This window comes from Hippopotamus amphibius, chromosome 1 (assembly GCF_030028045.1).
Source record: "Hippopotamus amphibius kiboko isolate mHipAmp2 chromosome 1, mHipAmp2.hap2, whole genome shotgun sequence".
NCBI lineage: Eukaryota > Metazoa > Chordata > Mammalia > Artiodactyla > Hippopotamidae > Hippopotamus > Hippopotamus amphibius.
Window position 1 is genome coordinate 169,402,023 of NC_080186.1, and position 18,207 is coordinate 169,420,229.

The following is an 18,207-nucleotide window of genomic DNA, read 5'->3' on the forward strand; positions in this document are numbered from 1 at the left end:
ATATATACTACATTGTCTGGTAAAATCAAGCTGTTTTACTAATCACCATTAAAAGCACTATAATTGCTCAATAGTTTAAAATGCACTGCAAGCTACATTTTTCTTTAATATTACTTACTCAGCGTATTGTGGTCTGTGTGAATACCTTGTATAACAGATGTTCTGAGCATCAATTCAACATCGGAACCTATTTTTATTAGCTGTTAAGAAAACCAAAAAAATAGAATAAATCCTCTGTGTTTTTTCAATTGTTCACACGAATGTACTGTTTTTGAAAACTAAAGGTTTACTACAATTTCTTTTTAGGAGATACTTGCCTTTAATGTTTTTTGTTTGTTTGTTTTTGGCCACGCTGCTCAGCATGCAGGATCTTAGCTCCCGACCAGGGATCAAACCCATGTCCCCCCCCAACCCCCGCAGTGGAAGTGTGGAGTCCTAACCACTGGACCACCAGGGAATTGCCTTCCCTTTAACTTTCTGTAACCATTCCAAGCATACAGGAGTCTCAGACATGTGTATACTTTTACTTTTATTTATCTTTCCATGTTTCATTCCAGAACAGATTTGGAGCATTTTTTGTTGTAATATATATTTAACAATATGTTTAAAATGCACAGTTTTTTGGTGGGTTTTTTGTTTTTTTTTTTTTGAGAGGTGCTGGATCTTTCTTTCACTATAGAGTTGGATGTTCTGAGCACTTGAAAGAGTATTGGATTAGGAGGCAGAATACTCGGATTCCAACTCTGGCTCTGTCATTAGTGTATGGCCTTGGTTTAATACTTACTTTCTAAGTTTCAGACCTCATCATTGCAAAATGAAGAACTGGACTAAAACAGTGATTCTCAGAGCTGTGGACCCATAAGGGACACTGAGACCCTTTCAGGGGACCCATAAAGTCAAAATAATTTTTATAATACTAGAGCTGTCTGCATTGTTTGTGTTGGGAGCACAAGCAGAGTTTTCTCTTTGGAATACCATTTTTACTTTTACAGACAAACTCTGATTATTCAGATTTGGGTAACTAGCAGATGTTTTCTTGAATGTGGGTGAAATGAGTATGTCACTTCAAGAAAACAACTGACAGTATTTCATGACAATGATAAAATTCAAGCTTTCAAGCAAAAATCAGAATTCTAGAGAACTTGTATCTGTCATTGTAAGCTTGATAGCTTCCCAATACTTAAAGATTTCCTGAGGGAATGGATATTAACAGATGTAATTTAAAAATATTACATATTGAACTATGTCAACATTTGGAAGATTGGCATTACTTGGTGAACCTATATTTTCCAAATCATCAGTGCATGATGTTACAAAACTGTGCATGGGTAAAAGATCCATTAAAAGGGAAAGACAGATTAAAATTTATTGGTCTACTAAATGAAGACATGAGGGCATGTTAGAGAAGAATATCCTACGAAGAAGCAACAGCATAAATGGCCTGAGACAGTAAAGTTCTTGGTAAATTTAAGCACCCTCAAAGTAGGCACTGAGGTTGGAAGAGTGAGAAGTATGTGGTGAGTTGAGGCAGGAAGTTAACCAAGGTCAGATGATACAGTGTTATAAGTCATGAGTAGGTAGAGACTTTGTATTTTACTTTGGATGGGATGAGGAGCCATGGGGATTGTGAGTAGAGGAATGATGGGATATGTCTTTTTTTAAAAAGTTCATTGCCAGACTTCCTAGGTGGTGCAGTGGTAAAGAATCCACCTGACAATGCAGGGGATGTGGGTTCGAGCCCTGCCTTGGGAAGATGCCACGGAGCAACTAAGCCTGTGTGCCACAACTACTGAGCCTGTGCTCTAGAGCCCATGTGCCGCAACTATTGAAGCCCATGCGCCTAGGGCCCGTGCTCCACAACAAGAGAAGCCACTACAATGAGGAGCCTGCGCACCACAATGAAGAGTAGCCCCAGCGCGCAGCAACTAAAGAAAGCCCGTGTGCAGCAACCAAGACCCAACGCAGCCAAAAAATAAATAAATTTATAAAAAAAAACAAACAGTTCATTGCTTTTATAAATATTGAGAACAGGCTGCAAGGAGTTAGGGCAGAAGCAAAAAGACCCACTGGGAGACTGTTGTAACAACCCAGTGAGAAATAACGATGCCTTGAATCAGGAAATAACAATGGCATGAATAAGAAGAGGTTGAATTCTGGGTATATTTTGAAGGTTAACTCAATAGGATTTGCTGCGAGATTGGATGTAAATGTGAGAGAAGGAAAGCAGTCAAAACAGAGAGCATCAAGGTTTTTGGTCTGAGCCTCAAAAGGAGGGAGCTGCCATTAACTGACATGGAGAAGGCTGTAAGAGAGCAAACCCTCACCTTCTGACAGACCTGAGAAAGGGCTTAGTAGGGTAAAGAAAAGCAATGCACCTCCTCACCCACTGGAGGTGTATAAACTGAGTCGAGTCTTAAGTTTAAGGCTGGAAACAAGGCTAGATGAGAAACAAGGGATTAGGGGAGATCAGAGGGGATGAGCAGGATGTGGTATGTATGAGTCCTAGGAACCTGCCCCCCAAAGTATAAATACACACACACATCCATTGGTCTAACAGATAACAGAGTTTCCCATTGCAACTAACCTTTAAAGAAATTTACCACTTGCTGAGGTACGGTATCAAAGAATATTCACAATTATTTGAAAAGGCTAATATACATGCCTACCCTCTTCCAACTACATATCTGTATAAGGCTGAATTTTCTTCATATAATTCAATCTAAAAAACATACTGTGCCAGACTGAATGAAGAAGCAGGTATGAGAATTTAGCTGACTCCTGTTAAGCCAGATATCAAAGAGATTTGCAAAAACATAAAATAATGCCATTCTTCTTACTAAATTCTCCTGAAAATATAGTTATTTTTCATAAATATTGTATTTGTTAACATGTAATGAGCTTATTATTTTTAAATTATTTAATCAAAATGTATTTTAAAAATTTCTCAGCTTTAAATTCTAATATGGCGAATATTGATAGGTATAACATATAAACAGCACTTTTTGGGGTTTTCAGTTTTTCAAAAGGTAAAGTGGTCTTGAGACCAAAAAGTTTGAGAACTACTAGTTAAGAGGATGCCTAAGATTCCTTCTGGTGCCAACACTTCATGACAATATATGACAATGTAATTATCTAAAAACTGCTAGGTATTTAATATATGCAGAGTTACAGAAAGTACAAAATATACACTTGTATATAACAAATATCTAATTTCAGGAGTGCTTAATGTTAGTGCCCTACAAGTGAAATTAATTTGGGAGATTGTAGTTCATTTTTCCAGTTTAGTTGATATAAACAGACCTCTATTAAAAATTTTTAAAATCATGAATTCAAAATTTAAAAACACTTACAGGCATACCTCAGAGTTATTGTGGGTTCAGTTCCAGACCACCACAATAAAACAAATACGATAATAAAGTGAGTCATACGAATTTTTTGGTTTCCAACTGCATATAAAAGTTATGTTTACAATACACAGCACTCTATTAAGTGTGCAACAGCATTATGTCTAAAAAAACAGTGTTTGTTCCTTAATTAAAAACACTTTATTGCTAAAAAATGCTAACCAGCATCTGACTATGCATGGTTGCCCCAAACCTTCAATTTGAAAAAAAACACAGATTCTGTGAAGTGCAATAAAGTGAAGCACAGTAAAACAAGGTGTAGCTGTACCATACTGTTATTAATCAGTCTACTGAATAGTAAAATAGTAAAAACTTCGGTATATACCTTTTAACTTCTCTTCAAGTCATGACCTGATTAGAAAGTCATTTTAACTTCTCCCATGAATAAAAATTACATAGTCCCTGTTAGCCCTGTCATACACTTAAGTGAAATCTTTCCCCTTTTTCTTTATGTTATAAGGAAAGAAATCCTTAGGCTATCTCACTTTGTCTCATTAGTTTATTACAGATATTTACTATTTCAAAAATAGCATTTTCTCTTCTAAGTATAAAAGTATTTGTATAAAAACTTTTTTTCAATATGTGGAAATTCTACTAAACATAGTAGAATATCTCTAATTTGTACCTTTCTCTTTGTCAAACCAATTCTTGGAATCTTAATTACCCCAGTAAGTCATTTTTCATTTTCTTCCTAAGGGTCCTTTCCCTGCATTTACACAAAGCTAGATACAGGAACACCTAGGAAGCAGTGTGCCTTCCTAAGACAGAGACAATGTATACAGGAAAAGAATCGCTGTGCACTTTTTCAATGAACATGGATTGGGAATACCAGGGAGCTCACAGACTACTGCTAGCAGACTGTCTTCAACTAGGGCAAGTGACTAAAATGCAAATACAGAAGGCAAAGCAAGAATAGTTCATAAACTCTGGCTGGTTAACTTCCACGGCCAAGATATGAATTAAAAAAAATTCTGTCTAGTTGAGCTAAATGAGTAGAAGTTCCCTCTGTGTAACTCTCAGTGAGTTACCCCACACTCACTTTCCTTAGTTTCAGTCACTTGCCTTAGATGAAGACAGCATTTCTGTGAGTTTCTAGGTTGGTTCAGCTGCTCTTGCTTTGATCATGGCTATAACTCACGTTCTTTTCACCAGGCGACTTGCTATCTTAAAGGTGCAAGCAGATGACCCTGAGGAGGTGAGCCATACCAAATAAGCGAAGGTTATCTATAGTTGTGATGGATTTAACTATCAAGCAATGGTTTTCATTTCATATAATCCCTTTATTTTCATCTTTTCCTCTAGATGCTAAAATTTGAGTTTTATGGTAATTGAAAAACTTAATTACTGTACCTCTTCTATTTTCTTAGGAGAAGTTTCACTTTTATTACATTTGAATTCTTCATTTATCTTTATTCTGGCTGCTAGAAAAAGAAAAAAATATGTATATAGTTATTTGCTTTTCTTTTTTTTTTTATATTTATTTATTTTATTATTTATTTTGGCTGCGCTGGGTCTTAGTTGCAGCACACAGGATCTTCATTGCAGCACTTGGGATCTGTTGTTGAGACATATGGGATCTTTAGTTGTGGCACGTACGCTTCTTAGTTGTGGCATACGTGTGGGATCTAGTCCTCTGACCAGGGACTGAACCCGGGCCCCTGCATTGGGAGTGTAGAGACTTACTCACTGGACCAACAGGAAGTCCCTGCTTTTCTAATTTATAATTCCTGTCCCAATAATTTACATATTATTCATTATACTATGATACTACGGGCGTGAGTCAAAAATTATCCGCACTCCAGTTATATTAAAACTTCTGTTGGCAGCACTGTCTTATCAGCACTTTCCGTTCAAGGCTACTATCTTCCCAGTCACTGCTGTGCAGGTGTGAACGTGTTACATCAGTTCATTTGTATCTGCGGTGCAAGCAAAAATGGACGCCCCACTTGCGATTTGCATGAAAGAAGAGCAGTGTGCAGTGATTTGTTTTTTGTGGTCTGAGGGTGTGCACGTCCGCACACTTCTGCCCACACTGTTGACACTCTACAAAAACTTCATTTTGAGGTGTTAAAACCTCCTCCCTATAGTTCTGATCTTACCCCACTGGACTTTCACCTGTTTGGTCCCCTGAAAACAGCCCTATGAGGACAAAGATTCACTTCTGATGAAGAAGTGAAGATAGTGGTGCGTGCAAGGCTCGCAGTTCAGCCTAAAGCATTTTTAATGAGGGAATATGAAAGCTTGTTGACAGATGGACAAAGTGTATTGAAAAGCAAGGCGATTGTGTCAAAAAACGATGTATTTGTCTTTTCTAAAAGTTAACTAAAATAAATTCTACAGCCAGAGTGAGGATAATTTTTGACTCACCCTTATATATGCTATATACATGTATCTACTGCTTCTCTGGTAGAAAAAATAATTTTGCCCCATGTAAAACAAAGTATAAAATTAAGAAACTTACTTAGAAAGTCTGGTGGAGAGCTTCTGACAGGTTGGCAAATTTGTAATTACACCTAATACTTGTTTTTAGCACTCTAATACTTTTGTTTCCTGCTTTTTATTTCTAAATTCATTTAAAACCTCTGGCTATGAGATCCTAATAAATTCAAGTTAATACTTTGTTTTTGTAAATCTAAGGATCTGAATTAAAATGCTTTTTTAAAGATGGAAACTCAATACATACAAGGATGTTAACTGGCCCACCCCCGCCACACACACACAATTAAAATGAAGATATAGCAGCAAAGAGGATACATAAATAACTTTCAGTGCTTTGGCTGACAAGTAAAGTGACTGATAAAACTTTTCTTCATATATACCATTGATACTTTGGCATCACTACAGCAGCATAATTTAATATAACTGATAAATTGCCTTATAGTGTTGCTGTGAGCATTTAATGGAACAATTCATGTAAAGTGTTTAGTAAATATGCAGTGTCAGCTATTCTTATAATTATTTCACTTAAAAACACTTAAAGCCACAAAAATATGCTATGTTGATAGAGATTAGCCATAAGACCTTCCTCCTATGCTCAACACATTTCAGTACGTAAGATGGTAAAGAGTTTAGGCTTTGGAGCCAGAATGCTTAGGCTGAATTCCAGCTCCACCTCTTACTAAGTATGATGTGGGGTAAATCCTTTCACATTTTGTTAGTTTTCTCATCTGAAAAAAACACAAATTATCATAGTAACTACCTCACAGGCTTGTGATAAGAACTAAATGAGGAATTTGTGTAAAGTACATATAATATGAGGCATATACTTTAATATTCAAGAAATTTTGGGGGGTAAATTACAAAAACTTGAATTCCTAGGGACAGTGGGGACACTTCACCTAGATGCCCTCTTTTTTTTTTTTAATGGAGGTTGAATTTTTTTAAAAAATTTTTATTGGAGTGTATAGTTGATTTACAATGTTGTGTTAGTTTCTGCTATGCAGCAAAGTGAATCAGTTATACATATACATATATCCACTCTTTTTTAGATTCTTTTCCTATGTAGGTCATTACAGAGTATTAAGAAGAGTTCCCTGTGCTATACAGTAGGTCCTCATTAGTTACCTATTTTATAGATAGTAGTGTATATATGTCAATACCAATCTCCCAAATTATCCCTCCACTGCCCCCCACCCCCAAAAAAGGTGCCCTCTTAAAGAGGTTTAGAAACTGAGTATGACCAACACAGAACCTAAGCTTTAGAGCTCTGAGTTCCAGATAAGACAGAAACCACTTAAACAGTGAAATACTGAATTTGGAATCATTTATGATAGATTCTCTTTCATAGCTGTTGTCACTTCTAGAACGACACAGGCATTAACAATATGTTAGTATCTGGTCCTAGAGAATGTGAAAATTTGATTATATAATAGAGAAATGAGTTTCATTGCTTGAACATAAGGCAAGCAATGGAGCACATTGACATTCTGATCCTTTTTTTTCCTGATTCTTTATGAAAACTTGATCTTTAAACATTTTTCTTTGTTGATACTTCTCAAAGAAGTGTAATGTAAACTCATCTTTATTTTTTTAACTTTTTTAAAACTCTTCATTGCAATATAATTGCTTTATATTCTTGTACCAGTTATTTAAAAAAAAAAAACATTAGGGGAGAGATAGTGAAGGTCATTCCACAAGATAGGTCTTGACCATATAGGGTCTCTTGTATTATCAGCAGCCACCTGAAGAATGGACTTGCTCCAAAGGGACAAAATATAAACTTACCTTCTAATGCCCTAGCATCATTTTTAAAAACTTGTTGTCTGGTCCTGTGCAGTATTTTAAAGAGCTGTAAAACCTGTAAAGAAAATTAGAATTCAGACTTCAAAAGAAAAAATTTCACATTTTACATAATTACAAGGATTAAACAGTATTTTCCTGTTTGTTTCTTAGACTCCTTTTCAAAACAGCTGCTGAAAACAAGGTTGGCCAAAACAACTTTCCCTTGATTATTTATCTTTAAATTTAAAAAGATTAGTCTTATGTATTCACAAAAATAATACAAAATTCTTTGAAATAAAACAATACGAGAATAAAGAGTTAATGATTCCCTTGCCAAAACTTGTTTGCTAAGGTAACCTTTACCAGTCTGGTAAGCATTTGTTTTTGTTTTTCTTAACATACTGAGACCTTCATCTGCTCTTAAAAGTCATACACACATGTATACAAACTTGTGAATATACCACATCTTAAAAGAGCCCAGAGGAAGATGTTTCAGATAATTTAGGCAAGTTAAATTGTGATTTCTCAAAAAAGAAGTGCAATGCTGAGACTTCTGAATGTTCTAAGACTGCGCTAAAAACAAACAAAAAGGTATTCAATATTGTCCCCCCAATATTGCTCTTTCTTCTGTCTTCTCAATTTTAGTTATGGAAAACAATGGATTTCTCAAGCCAGAAATCTCTACGTCATCCTTTAAATCTACCATACTTCTTATGTAGACTGTAGGGATGTTTCTCTAATCTTTTGTATATTCTCCATCACCCCAAACATTTTAAGTTTAGACCTCCCTCTCCCTGTCTCTTGCTTAGACTACTGACAAAGATTTGTCACTCTGTTATCATTCCCTCCTTCCCCCCCCCACCCCTGCCGGTCCATTCACCAGGTAACAATACCTAAACTTTACTAAGTGTATCCTGTGTGCTAGGCACTATTTTAAGTATTTTACGTATATTAGAAAACCTAAAACATCAAAGGCAGACACCAAAACAGAAACAGGAAACAGGGAGCAGAAAACATAAAAATAAAACAAAGAATGACCAACCACAAAGAACTTTCTCAGAAACATAAGTTACTGCAAACATGGAATAGCAACAAAAATAAGTTACAGTAAATTTAAAAAGGAACATTCATAAAATGCCCCGAAAACTCCTGGATATGAAATGAGTGATAGCAGAGATTAAGTTGAGAGAAACTACCCAGAAAGTCGAATAAAAATTTAGAGATACAAATTAAGGAAAGGATAAGAATATTAAAGGAGTAATTTAGATGGCCCAATAGTTACATTCACAGGATCTCTGACAAGAGACAACAGAGAAAACAGACTCCACCAAGTGCTCAACATAAAACCCATGAAAAACCCTGGAGGGAAAAAACAGTTCACGTATAAAAAACAGAAAATTGGAATGGCACCTGATTTCTAAATAGCATCACTATGAGAGGACAATGGTATAAAATCTTCAGGTTTTGAACAAACTGTCCAGCTTAGAACACCACACATATCCAAACTATCACCTAGCTACACTGGCAAATAAACATTTTCAGAAATGCAAAGTCTGTTATTTGCCATATGCCCTTTCTTGAAAAGCTATAGAATACTGTGCTCCACCAAAACAAGGGGATGAATCACAAAAGAAAAAAAAATGGGAATGCGGGAGACAGGTAATCCAACATAGGAGAAGCAGAGATGATGCTGAAGGACAAATATAGGTCAGTGTTTGTGCAGTCAGCATAGAAAGCAACTAGTCTGGACTACAGCAGAAGGCTGAATTGCTCCAGAAAAGATGCTGCTAGGAAAAAATGAAACTAGTAGACATCAGTTTTGCTTAGAGTTTGGGAATAGATATGTAGGAAAATGATAATAAAAACAAGACAGTTATTAACTTCAAGAAAAACTAAGACTTAGGAAAGAAAGGCAACGTAATCATATATTTATATGAGAAGGCTCGGCTGTGGACAAGTTTTGTATAGTCATATTAAAATCAAAGATGAAAACTGATTCACCAAAATTTGTATATTGAGAGGAACAGGGGATAAAGGAGGACTTAGTCCTTAAGTTTCATAGACAAAGGTCAATAAGTATCCCCAAAGAGAAAAAAAAAATCAATAGTAGTTTAAACATGTTATTTAGAAACATGGAGGTACATAGCAAAAGAAATAACTAAAATGATTAAAAGTGCTTATATCTGGGTAGCAGAAATTGAATTGGGAGTATTAGAAGGAAGTAGACATCTACTGGTTTCTGTGTGACACTATTGGACTTCATAAATTTTACACATTATCCCCTTTATAAAAGCTAAAAAAATTATTTGAAAAAAGATAAAAGGAAAGGACACTATCAACAAAGAGAAAGACAACCCACAGAATGAAAGAAAATATTTATAAATCATACACCTCATAACAGGCTACTATCTAGAATGTATACAGAACTTTCACAATTTAAAAAAAACTAATTTAAAAATGAAAATTTGAATAAACATTTCTCAAAAGAAGACATACAAATGGCTATTAAGGCCATGAAAAGATGCTCAACATAATATGCCATCTGGGAAATACAAATATAAATCTCACTGAGATACCACTTCATCCCAATAGGATGGCTACAGTTAAAAAGACAGTCAATAATACATGTAAGATGTGGAAAAATTGAAACTCTTATACACTGTTGGTGGGAATGTAAAATCCTGCAGCTGCTTTGGAAAGCAGTTTAGCAGTTGTTCAAAAAGTTAAACACAAACTTACACACGACCCAGCAATTCCATGCCAAGGTGTACAACCAAGATGAAAATATATGTTCATATAAAAGCTTGTACATGAGGACTTCCTAGGTGGTGCAGTGGTTAAGAATCCACCTGCCAATGCAGGGGACACGGGTTCGATCCCTGCCCCAGGAAGATACCACATGCCACAGAGAAACTAAGCCCATGCGCCATAACTATACAGCCCATGTGCTGCAACTACTGAAGCCCACGTGCCTAGAGCCCGTGCCCCACAAGAGAAGCCACCACAATGAGGAGGCTGTGCACCACAACAAAGAGTAGCCTCTGCTCGCCACAAGTAGAGAAAGCCTGTGTGCAACAACAAAGACCCAACACAGCCAATTAAAAACAAAACAAAACAGAACTTGTACATGAGTGTGCATAGTAGCATTACACAAAATAGTCAAAAAGTAGAAATAACCCAAATGTCTACCAACCCACGAATGGATAAATAAAATGTGGTATAGCTATATTGTTATGGCTTGAATTGTGTGTCCCCCCTCCCCAAAAGACATGTTTAAGTTCTAATCCTCACTACATGTAAATGTGACCTTATTTTGGAAATAGGGTCTTTGCAGATGTAACCAAATTAAGATGAATCATTAGAGTAGGCCTTAATCCAATATGACTAGTATCCTGAAAAGAAAAGGAAAATGCCATGTGAAGAAAGAGACACACAGGGGTAAAACCACCACGTGAAGATGAAGGCAGAGATTGGAGTGATGCAACAGCAAGCCAAGGAACACTAAAGACTGATGGCCACCATTAGAAGTTAGGAAGAAGCAAAGACTCTGCCCAGAGTTTCAGAGGAAACATGGCTCTGCTGTCACCTTGATTTCAGACTTCTAGCCTCCAGAACTGTGAGACAATAAATTTTTGTTGTTTTAAGCCATTTGATTTGTGGTAATTTGTTACTGCAGCCATAGGAAACTAATACAGATTTTTACGACTGGGAAGTGGGATGCTGCTTTGTTGCATCCTAAAAATGTGAAAGTGGCTTTGGAATTGAGTAATCTATAGAGACTGGAAAAATTTTGAGGTGTTTGATTGTAAAAGCTGAGATTGTTTTAAAAAGATCATTGGTAGAAACTGTAAAATAGATAGTCAGTGGGAAGTTGTTGTATAACAAAGGGAGTCCAACTCGAGGATGGAAGATGCCTTAGAGAACTGGGGCGGGGAGGGTGGGGGGGACTCGAGATGGGGGAAGTCAAGAAAGGGAGGGAATACGGGGATATGTGTATAAAAACAGATGATTGAACTTGGTGTACCCCCCAAAAAATTAAAAAAATATAAAAAAAAAGATCGTTGGTAGAAATAGGGACATTAAAGGTGTCACAGAAACCCAGGAAGTTTAATATTACGAGAGCAGTGGAAGAGGTTGCATGGGATTAAGAAGAAAGTGAGAAGTAAGTAAGTATAATTGTTTTACATGCTATCTAGGGAAAAAAGAAAGTGATCTTCCATTAGTATAACATCCAGTATCCCTACTTTATGAATTAGGGTTAAGAAAAAGAAAATGTCATCACTACTGCCTTGGAGCTAATATCACCTTGGAGTTAATAAACTTTTATTAAAATGTAGAAAGTTAGGTCACAGACTGTCTTCTCTTCCTCATTTACTTATACTGATTGGACAAATTCAGGCAGGGTAAATGGAAAGTCAAATTAGCCTTTTTGCCTCAATTTTCTTGAATAATGGACTAATTTTAATAGTGGATGATATAATTTCTGTACTAGGTTTCACTTTAGCTGGTTATTACTTATCTCTTTCTTCCAAGTCTGTGTTATATGCCCCTCTTGAGTACACCCACAGCACTGGGCACTTACTACACTTACTTGCTGTATCCCCTACTTCCTGAAAGGCTTCTTACTCATCTGGGTATCTTCCACATGGCACACGTGTCTTCTACATACGGTAGTTCTCACCATAAGTGTTTTTGGAATGAATTCTATTTAACTTCATTTCTGTTCAAGTTTTCCAAGCAACTTCCCACTTTGAGGATAGTCCATATGATACTTCCTTTTTATAGAATACTCTTTCCTCCTAGCTAATTTCTAATAAAACTTCAGGTCTCATCTTATACGTTTATGAAGGATTTTTTTTTTTTTAGCCCTCCAGACAGGTTAAATTCTAGCTATGTGCTCACAAAATACACTGTATTTTCAATTCAAAGCACTTACTACACTTGTAATTAAGTAACTGTTTAAACTCTCCCTACCCACCAGACTTCTGTATGAAGTTATTGCTGCATCCACTAAGCCTTGACAGTATAGGTTAAATGCTGCCTGTTAGGCGCTATGAATAACTATTATGAACACTCAATAAGTTTTCTGAATAACACTTTACAATTCTGTTTCTATTGGTCCTGTGACGTATACTAAAATGTACTAAGGGCAGAGTTCAGTAGTACCCAAGCACTGCTTTTCCTCACTATGCTATAGCAGACCATTTCCCTCCCCTTTTCCATGTCTATGTCTCAACCAGTGACAAGGCCATGCTGATAATACTTAAGGTCAAGGATGGCTGGTTCCAGAGAATTGTACCCTAGCCAGGAACGCGCATCAGTCTGACAAGACATGAATCCGATACCAGGTCCTCAGGAACGTGACCCCCGACTCCGGTGGGGCCACCACTTCTCAAGCTCGTTCAGAGCACTCAGGAATCGCAGGTCTCTGCTCTGTCTCGCTAAGTGCTATTTTTGGCAAACGGTTTTACCGGGACTCAGTTTCCTTGGTTCCCAGACATCTGTGCACCTTCTGCTTATCTGACGAAACCTTTCACCTCATCGGATGGTTTCAGCGCAGGACTGATTTTGGGGTCTCGTACAATTCCCAAGGATGTGAAATGGGTCCTCACACACGCTCTCTGTGGAGATGGAAAGGGGGCAGAACTCAAGTCGCCGGCGTGCAGCACGGATAAGCATCCCATGCTTCATGGACGAAGAAGTAGGACCACCTGTGCCGCCCTCTCTCCTCAGCACCTGCACAAACCTTCGACTGCCCTCCAGGGCTGGTCACGGGCTTCTCAGGTGTAAGGGCCACATCCTCCGTGGAGGGGCCTGAACCCCAGCTACAGAGACTTTAGACTACGTTCGCAAGGCCGTGCTCTTACCCTCCCCGCAGGCATCGATCGCACCCAACCTCTCCCCGGACCCAGTCACCTTGGCCGCCTGACCCATGGCTCTCCTCACCGCTGCGGCTACTTCTCCAGCGGTGGAGTCGCACCGCCTCTCGGCAACCAATCACCGCCTGTTGCGGAGAGTTGAACCCCACCCCCTTCCGTAGACACGTTCCTAACGCGCCGCAACCAATCACCATACAGCAGCTCCTTCCTAGCCCCGCCCCCCTTGGAGGGACAGGCGAGAGGAGTTTGCTAAGCCTGTGCCCTCAGAGAAAACCGCTAGGAGCCGCCCAGCTCAATTACGGCAGAGAGGAGAACGGAAATCACCTGGACGCCATGTTAGTTAGGGGCAGAGACACTTCCGGCCACTTCTGAGGCAACCTCTAGTGGTGGAGTGTGGATTGACACTTAACGGATGGTTCCGGCACCTTTATGTCCTTACCTCCTGTTTGGGGGTTGGGGTTATCTATTAAGGAACCATTATTTTAACGTTTACGAGTTGCACATGTGTCCATGGAAAAGTGCGTAAATAAGAGCCAAGCCCTAACAACTACAGCAGGCGTTGATTGGAACGCTGACTCCCAAAAGCGCTCTTGGTACATTATACCACTTCATTCCTCTAGAAGGTGAGGTTGAGTTACTTGCTCAAGACCGCACGATTAGCAAATGGAGGTCTGGGATACAAATCCCTATGACTGACCTGAAAGCTTAGTCTTACCCTCTACGTATCCTAACTACTCAACTTGCCCTACTCCTTGGTTTTGCTGGTCAAGAGATTGGAAATAGTTTATTAGGAGCATCACGATCATAAACAATCATAAGGCATTTAAGTACATTTAACTTATGAACTTGCAAGCATCCAGAAAAAAATCTCAACCATGTTCCCACTGCATAACCATTGTTTGTCTTCCCTACCCCCACAGGTTAACTTTTAGGTAAAACTGACTTTTTTTTTCAGGTTAACTTTTAGGTAAAATTGACTTTTTATTAGGAATGAAAGATTTGCACTAATGGATCTCCAAGACCCTTCTCTGTGATTTATGTCATTCTTAAGAATATTGCAAGTCATCATGAAAATAGCAAGATAATGGTCGACTTTTTTAAAAATTAAAATGCATTGGATTTGCAAAGGAGTGTTTAACATAATATACTGGACTGTATTTTATCCAGGAAACAATAAATTAGATGATCTTGTGACATTGTAGTGCCTTCTGATTGCTAAGGAATGATTCAAAGATGCTTATTTTCATTTTCAGTTTAGAATAACAGTCCAATTTCCTGAACATTCATAATTTATTCTTATAATTTTGGGCTAATTAGGGTCCTGTAGTCAGTTAACCAAAACCACTTACCTGCCAATATTTGAAAGTATAGTTTCCATAGTGCCCAAATCAATTCAGTCCTAAAGCTTCTCTTAGGTAAATCTGTATGGTTTCTTGAACTGTTCCATAAAAGGGGTGACTATTCTGATTGCTCTGGGAATATGTCATGGTTTGTTGGCATCTCAAAGTGTGGGACCCAGAACTGAACAGGAAATTCCAACATGTTCAGCATGTTCATCAAGCTATGTGGTAGGCAGAATAATGGCCTCAAAAATATGTCCCTATTTAAATCTGAGGAACTTTTGAATATATTATTACCATGTATGACAAAAGGGGCTTTGCAGATGTGATTAAATTAAAGATTTTAAGATGGGAAGATTATCCCTGTGTTGTCTGATGGGCCCAATGTAATCAGAAGGATCCTTATAAGTGGAAGAAGGAAGCAGAGTCAGGGTGAGGTTTGCAGATGCTCCACTGTGGTCTTTGAAGACGGAGGAAGGGGTCACAAGCCCAGGGATGCAAGTGGCCTCTAGAAGGCAGAAAAGGCAAGGGAACCATTCTCCCTTAGAGCCTTTACAAGGAATGCAGTCCTGCTGACACCATGATTTTACCCAGTGAAACCCAATTTGGACTTCTGACTTCCAGAATGTCATCTGCTTGTGGCCCCTTCCATCTTGAAAGCCAACAGTAGAGCATCTTCAATCTCTGATTCTCACCTCTGCTTCCATCATCATGTCTCCTGAGTCTCACTCTCTTGTATCCCTCTTTTATTTAAAGGGGCCCCTGTGATTATACTGGGCCCACCTAGATAACTGAGGCATCTCCCCACTTGGAGACCCTTAACTTAATCATATCTGCACATCCCCTTTACCATGTGAAGTAACATATTCACAGGCTCCAGGGATTAGGACATGGAAATCTTCTGCCTATCATACCCAGTTCGGGTAAAGCCAGTCAATAAGGATGAAGTGGAAGGAAATGAAGTAGGAGAAGCAGCCGTGGGCCTGATCGCTTAAGAGCTTATAAACCAAGATTAGGATTTTGTATTTAATTCTATGGTGAAATGCCTTAACAGCAGGAGAGTGACATCATGATTTATATTTTATAAAAATCATTTTGGGGCTTCCCTGGTGGTGCTGCGGTTAAGAATCCGCCTGCCAAGGTAGGGGACATGGGTTTGAGCCCTGGTCTGGGAAGATCCCACATGTTGCAGAGCAACTAAGCCCGTGTGCCGCTACCACTCAGCCTGTGATCTAGAGCCCGTGAGCTACAACTATTGAGCCCGTGTGCCACAACTACAGAAGCCCTCATGCCTAGACCCCTTGCTCCACAAGAGAAGCCATCGTAATGAGAAGCCTGCACACCGCAACAAAGAGTAGCCCTGACTCGCCACAGCTAGAGAAAAGCCTGCGCGCAGCAACAAAAATCCAACGCAGCCGTAAATAAATAAATAAATAATTAAAAAATCATTTTTGGTACTGTATAGCAAATAGACTATAGTAGATGCAGAAAGGCAAACTAGGAGACTCTTGAAGTACTCCAGGCAAGGTATGATAGTGACTTGGATTACAGTTTACAGTGGTGGAGTAGAGGAGGTGAGGAGTGATTATATTCATATGTGTTCAAAAACCACAAAGAAGAGTTGATGATTTCAAGGCTTTTGGCTTGAAGAATTTGGTGGGTGGTATTACAGTATACGTAAAATGCTGCAGTAAGAGGTTTTTAGATTGTTGTGGAGGGAGTAAAAATAAATTTGAAGTGCTTTGTAGACATCCTACTGCAGGTGGTGAGTAGGCAGAAATATTTATCATACTCCAATCTGGAATTAAGGGGTCAGGAGACAAATACTGGAGAGTCATTACTCTGTAGATGATAAAGCCTCTGACTTAGTGACAGATGACCATATTATTTATTACCCAAACCAGTACATATTCCTTGCAATTTTTAATTTTGACAATTTCAGTCTTACAGAACAGTTGCAAGAATGATAGAATTTGCAAATACCTGTCACTCAGTTTCTCCTAATGTTAACATTTTACTACAGTTGCTTTATCCTTTTCTCTCTACTTATCTGTATGTTGACATTTTTTGGGATCTCTTTACTGTTTGAAAGTGAGCTGTAGACAGAGTAACCCTATACTCCAAAACACTTCAGTAGGTTTTTTTTGCCACCAAAAAAAAAACATTTTCTCACATCAGTGGTTCTCAAAGTGTAGTTCTCAGGCTAGCAGCAACTGTGTCATCTGGAAACTGTTGGAAACCTAAATTACAGGGCCTACCCCAGATCAACTGATTTTGATAATTTTGCTGTATGTATGTGGGGAAATTAAGACTTAAAACTAGTTCCTAATTTGTAAGCATTATTTAAATTTCACCAATTATCCCAGGAATCTCTGACACCAAAAAGTGTCAGATGGGACACTTTTGCAGTTAAAGGGGGCCACTATCAATAATTACTGCCAAAGGGGTAAAGATATAATTTTTCATAATAAGGACACTTTGAGATTGTTAGCTAGAGAAGAGGGCCAAGAATGGAATCCATGGAGAGGCTTGGAACAGAAGGCTCACTATAAAGGAAAAATAGCATCCAGAGATGTAGGAGAGTGAAGGCTATTGCTGAAAAGAGGGAATGGTCCAACAGTAGCAATGTTGCCAAGAGGTCAATTACAATGTGAACTAGAATTGCCTACAGAATTTTGTAAGTGGAGGTCCTTAGTGACCTTAACAAGGGGCAAGTGGTTTCAAAAAAGAATGATAAAGTGGACACAATATACAGAAAACTTGCAAAAAGGAGCAAAGATATGAAACGGTATGTGGGATTAAGAAAGGTGTTTTTCCTTTAAGGTGGGGCATTTTACATTATGTTGATTACTGCTGGGAATAATTCTTTGCAGAACAGTCTAGGGAGGTTTACAAAGTCTGATTTAACTGATCTGAGGTGTGGCCATGTTCACGAGGATTTTTTTACATGCTCCACAAGTGATTTTAACGTGCAGTCAAGGTTGCAAACCACTGCTTGAGGTGGAAAAAAACTGATGCAAGAGGGTTTACTTGCCGGAGCTAAGACCTATGTAGCCGAGAAATGAAGTATCATGGTGCCTCTGCCAGCAAAAATGGCCAGCACTGCTTGGGTTATCAAATCTTTTCAGTTACAGTATCCGATTTTTCCTACAAGCGTACGGTAAGTGAAGGGCTTACTGCAGTAACTCCGCTCCCTGAGAGACAAAGAGCGCAAGAAAGAAAAACGACCTTGCTGCGTATCCCTCTGGTCTTGGATCATGAACCTTCCTCGCGCTGGCTCGCGCCCCGCGGTTCCCCTAGAGCTCCCGCGCACCCGCAGCTCCCCAGCGAAGGTCGCCAATGCGCACGCGCACGAGCTGCTGC

General features: G+C 38.6%; 1 protein-coding gene across 1 annotated transcript in view; it reads right to left on the reverse strand.

Moving 5' to 3' along the window:
* LYRM7 (LYR motif containing 7) overlaps positions 1-13,608 on the reverse strand; it is a 34,966-nt gene extending 21,358 nt beyond the window's left edge. The window contains exons 1-4 of the mRNA XM_057735923.1: positions 13,542-13,608; positions 7,629-7,701; positions 4,755-4,825; positions 119-200 (exon numbers count right to left, since the gene is read on the reverse strand). Coding sequence (XP_057591906.1) covers positions 119-200; positions 4,755-4,825; positions 7,629-7,701; positions 13,542-13,559 — 244 coding nt within the window. The 5' untranslated portion in view covers positions 13,560-13,608. The remainder of the gene's footprint in view (positions 1-118; positions 201-4,754; positions 4,826-7,628; positions 7,702-13,541) is intronic.
* Between the last annotated feature and the right edge of the window lie 4,599 nt (positions 13,609-18,207).